The following is an 8,131-nucleotide window of genomic DNA, read 5'->3' as shown; positions in this document are numbered from 1 at the left end:
AATTTTCATCGATCCTGCTCCGATTCTGTTACGATCCTACCGATTCTGTTCCGATCCTACCAATTCTGCTGTGATCCTACTGTAAAACTCGATTATGCACGATCCTGGAACGATTTTAAGTTTTCGGATTATAGGATCGTATGATTCTATGATCCGGATCATGATTTTACAAATTATGTATTCAAGTATCCCTAATTCGATTTCTAAATGAGGAGTAGAACTAAAAGATGCTGAAATTTTGAATTAATCATCGCGCGTACTTTCATCGGAGATAGTAGGGTTCAGGTTTATCCTTAGATTAGGGATTAGGGATTAGGGATTAGGGATTAGGGATGACGTACAATTTATGAAAACCGAGGGATGAAATGAAAAAGTTGGAATTTTATCTATTTCCATAATTCCATTTCATTTATTGCTTGTTTTTTCTTGGAATAGAAGGAGAAAGGAAGGGACAGGAAAGCGGAGGATGTCTCGTCAGGCGTCAAGGATCGTCGGAACCCTCGCCTCCAAATTATATTCACAGTCCAATCGCTCCGGCGCCGCCTCCTCCGCCGCTCTCTGTTCGTCCCCTCGCCATTTCTCTGCTACCCCGCCTCCTCCTGCCGTCTTCGTCGACAAGAACACCCGCGTCATATGCCAAGGGATCACCGGCAAAAATGGCACCTTCCACACCGAGCAGGCCATCGAGTATGGAACCAAGATGGTTAGCACCCTGCCGATCTCTATGGACCTTCTTTTATTCCTTCTGGTCCTTTCCTTTTCGTGCTGACTTGGCTTATTACAGCTCGTTCCTTGATCCATGTCTCGTTCCGTTTTGGGAGATCAGATTTGTCTCCCCTTATTTTCTGAATTTGGAACTGTCCAGCGTTGTTGTTGATCTTTCTGTTTGCATTGCTTCTTGCATACCTCAATATCATACTAGAAAACACCCTTTTGGTTGATGTTTGTTTTTGATAGGTTGGCGGGGTAACACCCAAGAAAGGAGGAACAGAACACTTGGGCCTTCCTGTTTTCAACACAGTAGCGGAAGCCAAGGCTGAGACTAAAGCTAATGCATCAGCTATCTATGTTCCCCCACCTTTTGCTGCTGCTGCAATTTTAGAGGCAATGGAGGCCGAATTGGATCTTGTTGTCTGCATTACCGAAGGAATCCCTCAGCATGACATGGTAAAACAAGTTGGCTCTGTCGCTTCCTCAAATTGTTGGCTCTGTATTTACTTTTTCTCGAGTTAATCTATCACGTGAATATTCTTATTTTTTGTTCCTTCACTTGAGATGTGGGTATATTACCCACTCGTTAAGAATCCATTGGGGTGATGTAACATATTCTAATTAGATAGTTAATGGAATTTGTAGATTAATTCATGGGAAAGACTAGTAGCTAGTGAGAGTCTACAAATGTCTGGTTAAAGGCCAACTTCAAAGGGCCAGGGATACCACCATGTGGTGGTGCCATTGGTCCAAGTGTTTACTTGGAGACCTATAAAAGAGTCCACATACAATATTGTCGAGGACTATCTACTACAAAGTCAACCTTGCTTGAGAGACTTCTTGGGCAAATCCCAAGGTGACAATCAATTGCCTCTTGTCAGTTTGGTCGTAATTTTTTCAAGCATACTCCACTACGATTCACATTTGGTGAGTGAACACTTAAAATTAATCTGGAAACTTGAATTAACAGCCTCTTCCCTTTATTCATATTTTTCTATCTCTTCCCTTCTTGTAAGAATTATCTATTCTCTTTCCTTTTCCTGAAATTAACCATCTCTTTCTTTTATCACCTCTTTCCTTCATTAGAAATTATTCACCTCTTCTCTTTATTAGGAATTATCCATCTCTTCTATTTGCTAGGAACTCATCAATTTTGCCCTTTGTCACAAATTATCCACCTCTTCCTTCTTCTAGGAATTATTTTTCTCATCTTTTTATCAGAAATTATCTATCTCTTCCCTTTATAAAAAATTAACGTCCTCTTCTTTTATTAGGAATAACCCATCTCTTATTTTTATTGGGAATTATTCATCCTTTCCCTTTACTAGGAGTTATCCATCTCTTTCCTTGTCTAGAAGTAACTACCTTTTCCTTTTATTTGAAATTATCCACCTCTTCTCTTTATCAGAAATGAACCTGTTTATTTGTTAGATATGGTCTGCCTCTTTCCCTTTTAGCAACAATTATCCACCTGTTCCCTTAGTAGGAATTTTTTTTATCTCTTCTTTATGTATCAGGAATTGTCCACTTCTTCCCTTTATTAGGAATATTCTCCTCTTCCATTTACTAGGAATTATCTATCTCTTCCCTTGACCTTGATCATCTCCACCTCTCTTCCCTTTATTAGGAATCATGACCCACTCCTTTTCACTTTGACTACTTAACGAAGGAATAATGTCACTCAATCACTTCATCTGAATTTCTCCCAGTTCTTTTAAACTGGTTGAAATTCTTCCACTTCACCTGAACTAGATGAAATGCTCCCAATTAACCTGAGCTGCTCCTAGTTCATATGAAATTGATTTGTTTGTCCAACTAAGAGTACCTAATTCAAACTCCATCTTCTACATTAAACTTCCTTCAATCAAAACTACCTATAAGAGACTCATTCATTTTAGTTTCATCTAAATTACCTTCATGTTTACTTTTCTTTCTTCTAAGAGATTCATTGCATGACATATGGATATCAGGTACGAGTCAAAAGTGCATTAAACAAGCAATCAAAAACTCGGTTGATTGGACCAAATTGTCCTGGCATTATCAAACCTGGAGAATGTAAAATTGGAATAATGCCTGGATATATTCACAAGCCAGGGAGAATAGGGATTGTATCTCGATCTGGTACCTTGACCTATGAAGCGGTACGGCTTTATCTTGTTTCATTCCCTCCACATCATTTCATCCCATTGAATCAATACTTGTACCTTTGCTTTCAGGTCTTCCAAACTACTGCTGTTGGTCTTGGACAGTCCACATGTGTAGGTATTGGCGGTGACCCCTTCAACGGGACAAACTTTGTTGATTGCATCACAAAATTCCTGGAAGACCCTCAGACTGAAGGTAAGCTTCTTAGGCATGATGTTTCATCTAAGCAAGCTGTGAGCCTGTGACATGCTATCTTAAAATGGTTACTCATGCTAGGCTTACTACCATTTTGGTGCAGGATCTGGAAATCTTTCTACTAATAAAATATTTTAGCACATTAAAGGCTTTTAAAAAGTATTTGTATCTTATATTTTTCAGTAATGGAGGAGATTTATTCTTGAATGGCTAATATATACTTTCAAATATCAATGTCACTGAGATGCTAGAAGAATGTCATAGTTTCTAATAAAAAATAAATGGCATTGCAAATTGGACTTTTAGGAGCATTGAAACAACAGGAACATAGTGCTAACATTGTAACCTTTAAGACAAACATGAAAAACACTGTTGCATGAAAAATGAAAAGAAAAGCAGTAAAGTCCTAAAATTATTGACCTATTAAGTTATTCTTGATGAGCAACATCAAAGTTGACAAAATTATCTATAATAAATTTTTATTTTATTTTTGCAAGAGATAATGTTTAGAGTAACGGTGTGTAAGGTTATCAACAGGGACTCTAAAAGGAGTGTGCTTGTGCTTGACAATGTGAATCCTTGATTTGTATGTTTTTTTTCATTATGCTTGCTATTTGGGGATTTTAGGACGGGGAGTTTATCTGCCCTTGTTGCCAATGGAGCTTGTTTTTCCAAATCAATGTATTATTCACACTCAGATTCATATGAGCAGAGATGTCTTGCAATGAGGTTTGTGCAAATTTGTATTTCAGGTATTATTCTGATAGGAGAGATTGGAGGAACCGCAGAGGAGGATGCTGCTGCTTTGATTCGTGTAAGTGAAAATCTACTAGACTAGTTTCACACTCTACAGTCTTAAATGTACATCTACTTTTGTTCATTGAATAGGATATACAATTTTACCTTATTTTTCATTATGACATATGGAAATAACTATATTATTTGATCGTTTTTCTTATTCTGGACTTGTACTATTGCCACAGTAAAGTCGCCTTTGTACCAAAATGCTGTATTCATTTGATAACTTATGTTAGTTTGGTTTGTAACCGTTTTTTGCATGGATATACACTAGGACTTGATAATTGCAATTCCTACACTTGGACTTGATAAAATGAATGCAGGACATGATTCTCCTGATATCAAGTGAGATGTATAGGGAGACATTCTAATGAAACATGCAGCATATATTTGATGAATGACGCAGGAATAGCAGGCATGTTTAATTAGTGCTCATCTTTTGTAATATATTTTTGTTGTAACAATAGCATGTGTCTGGATCTGGTAGTCTTGGTGCAATGCTCTTTAGTCAATTCTAGGGAAGTTAGTTTATCTGTTTCTTTCCTTAAAATCATAATCAATTCTGTTGTACTTAATATTTGAATGAGAGATATCATTCGGGTTTTCTTGTTCATTTCACCCTATACCATTCAGCTTGAAATATTCATAATTTGATCTTCCACCAATTTCTTAATTTAACAGGAAAGTGGAACTGAGAAGCCAATTGTTGCTTTCATAGCTGGACTTACTGCACCACCAGGTCGTCGAATGGGTCATGCTGGAGGTGTGTCAATTATACTATAACTTCTAGCTATTTATGTGTCTGCCTTGTTCACAAGGTTACTCTTGTTGAATCTAGGTAGATGGCCACTTAACCCGTCACTGCTGATGGAAAACTTGATTTAATGGCCTACAATTTAGTATATTGTGCAAATTCAGGACACATTATGCCTTATATGCAGGAACACTGTGAGAAAAGGATGTGTTTGGTATTGTTTGAAACAGAGGCGTCTGATTATAATATTCTATTAGATAATAAACTCATAAATGTACTCTAGATAAGCATACAAACAAGATGATTTCATGTGGATGTGCATTTGCCGGGGATAAATGCAGTTTGAGATCTGAAGGGTGATGATATTGGACAAAATTCTTTACTATCTAACATGCATTGGTTAACTTCAGATAACACACACCACTTGTTTGGTAGTGACAAAGCAAATTTTAGTTTCAGTGGTTAGATTCTGTCAGTTGAAATAGTTGCTGAGTTCTGGTGCTTTGATGAAGATTTAGGACAAGATGTTTCATCATCTCAAAAGTAGAGAACAAGGTGCATATTGGTCTTAACTTTGTGTCTGTTTACTTGCTGGGGAGGGAGAGATGGAAGGGAAACTGATGTCTTTAACCATGTTTTGTTGAGAGATCTTCTTTCTTTTTTGTTTGCTAGGGATGAGTGGTGGGTGGAAATAGAGTAGAATGACCAATTATCCCATATTCCATTGTTCTCTTCCACCTTTGCTGCTGCTCTGCCTGATTGGTTAAGCATGCAGCTCTCTCAGCATGGCATCACTTTCTCCAACTTGCCCTTGCCCTTTGAGCTTTCTCAGTGCTGCTCTATTGGACCCTGTAGCTTTGCCAAACTCCCTGTGTGGCACCACTTTCTCCAATTTGGTGGAGTGCAGTTGTCTCCAACTTTACTGATGAGCTTGTTTGATCCTCATCTGTTTTGAATGAATTAATTATTAAATACTTTAGGCAATTATAAAGTTATCAAATACATTCTGATTTTTTAGATGTTGTATGCTAGATTTTTCTGAATGCTAGGAAAGATTGACAAAGGTAACACCAAACAACTAGGATTATATAGCTTGACACAACCTTAAGAGATATTCTCTGGAAAATGGCATATGTTAGGGGTCGTTGTCAGCGTTCTTTCTGTTTTGCCAAATATTTTAATGGAAACTTCTTGACAAGGCTATGCGTTAATGTAACACCTCTAACCTACTGATATCGTTTACCCTTCCTACCACTTTGTAGTTATACTCAGTCATTCACCTTCACTGTTGCACTTGTAGCATTTTTTTCTTGTCCTGGATTGGAACTGACTAAGTATTCTTTACATGTAACATAGATCTGTTTCTGCATAATTTTTGTGTTGTCGCCTGCTATAGATGAAACACTTTTCTATTGGTGTTTTTGCAGCAATTGTGTCAGGTGGGAAGGGAACGGCACAGGATAAAATCAAAACGCTTAGAGAAGCTGGTGTAACAGTGGTGGAGTCCCCAGCCAAGATTGGTGTAGCTATGCTCGAGGTTTTCAAGCAGCGTGGGCTCGTCAAATAAAATGTGAATCGATCATTCTGCTGACTACATGGGCAGTTGAAGCGGGAACTTGTTCTTTAAGAGTTTTGGAAATTGAAGATTTTTACTTGAGCGTCTATACTTTAGCTTCCCATAGAGCTTTTTAATAAAGAAAAGAGAACACTTGAACTAGGTTGCACCCTAACGCAATATCTTCCTTTCAGGTAGTGCTTTGGTCTAGTGGGGATCAAGGATGACAAATTATTTTATGAATTGCTTCAAATCTAAATTGAAGTTTTGTAGCATCCGCATTCACTGACTTGTATAAATCCTGTTACATCATAAACAGGGCATGTCACTTTGCTAATTTAATTTTAGCATGGTTTGTAAAAGTTATCATTTTATCTTTATCCTTTTGATGTGTGTATTCATCGAATGGAATACAGTTGCAATCGCATACCAGTTTTCTATAATTATTAGAGAATGAAATAGATACAAATCAATAAGAATGGTTATTTCTTTGGTTTCAGCGGTTTTATGAAGTAAAATAGATATTTCATATGAATTTCATGATATATATATATATATATATATATATATATATATATATATATTTATATATATATATATATATATACACTCTCAAGAGTACAACCTAAATCTTAACCGTAACACGTATTGGCATAATCAGAAACTTAAAAAAAAATGAAAAATAAATTATCATTTTTACTGATTGTGCCTACCGCCCAGTTTAAAATATTATATATATATATATATATATATATATATATATATATATATATATATATATATATATATATATATATATATATATATATAGATAGAGAGAGTGTTCTTATGCTTGCGCGCAGGAGATCGCTCATTTTTTTTTTGATTTTTTTTAATATTTTAAATTTAAAAAATCAATAAAAAAATTTAACATTTCCTTATATAAATTTTTAATATCTTAATATATCCTCTCAACATATTACAATACTCAATAAATACTTAAATTAATTTTATTTTAATTTTTTTTTAAAACCAAACACTATAATCTAATTGGAAAGCCTAAACCCTATAGGTAAAATCTAAAAAAAAAAAACTTTAACACTATAACCAAAGCCTGAACCCTATAAATAAACTTTTAAAAAAAATATTTTATTTTTTCTTTTTTATTTAATTATTTTTTAATTAATAAATTTAAAAAAAATAAAAAACAGTTGTTATCCTGCGCGGCGCGCACAGATAAATATATATATATATATATATATATATATATATATATATATATATATATATATATATATATATATATATATATATATATATATATATATATATATATATATATGTTACCTGTCCTTTTTTTTATTTACTTTAAATACTTCTCTTCATTGCGCCACCGCCTGGCCGCTGTCGCCTGCCCACCGCCGAGCTGAGAGGAAGTCTCAGCGGCGAGGGGATCTAGTCGCGCCGGATTCCGACCACGATCGCGCCGAAATTTGGTTGCGATCTCGTCGAAATTCGGCGCGATCGTGTTCGGTCGTGATGCGTCCGGAATCCGGCCGCGATCCAGCCAGATTCCGGACACGATTGCGATCGGAATCCAGTGCGATCGCAATCGGATTCCGGCACAATCGCGACCAGAATCAGGCGCGATCGTGGCCGGATTCTGATGCGACTAGATCCCCTCGCCGCCGAGACTTCCTCTCAACTCGACAGTGGGCAGGCGGCAATAGCCGGAATCCATGCCGCGATCTCCGACAGGTTCACCCCTGGGCTATAGTGTAAGTGGGTCCAGGCGGCCGAGGCCGCCGGCGGTGGGCAGCTCGGCGGCGGGCAGGCGACAACAGCCAGAATCCATGCCGCGATCCCCGACGGGTTCACCCCTTGGGCTATAGTGTGGGTGGGTCCAGGCGGTCGGAAGCCGCCGGCGGTGGGCAGATGGTCGGCGGGTAGCGGGTGCGTGAGGAGGCGCGGTGAGCTGCTTTAGTTCGGCGAGA

General features: G+C 37.3%; 1 protein-coding gene across 1 annotated transcript; it reads left to right on the top strand.

Annotated features, from left to right (window-relative positions):
- The first annotated feature begins 413 nt into the window (after positions 1–413).
- On the top strand, positions 414–6,538 carry LOC122024659 (succinate--CoA ligase [ADP-forming] subunit alpha, mitochondrial-like). Its single transcript, XM_042583329.1, has 7 exons — positions 414–703; positions 958–1,167; positions 2,682–2,852; positions 2,928–3,051; positions 3,804–3,865; positions 4,531–4,612; positions 6,031–6,538. Exons 1-7 carry the CDS (start codon positions 467–469, stop codon positions 6,168–6,170), a joined length of 1,026 nt encoding a protein of 341 aa, XP_042439263.1. The 5' UTR covers positions 414–466; the 3' UTR covers positions 6,171–6,538.
- Positions 6,539–8,131: the final 1,593 nt, after the last annotated feature.

The sequence above is a fragment of the Zingiber officinale genome, chromosome 1A, assembly GCF_018446385.1.
Source record: "Zingiber officinale cultivar Zhangliang chromosome 1A, Zo_v1.1, whole genome shotgun sequence".
NCBI lineage: Eukaryota > Viridiplantae > Streptophyta > Magnoliopsida > Zingiberales > Zingiberaceae > Zingiber > Zingiber officinale.
This window is presented reverse-complemented; position numbering and strand designations above follow the sequence as displayed.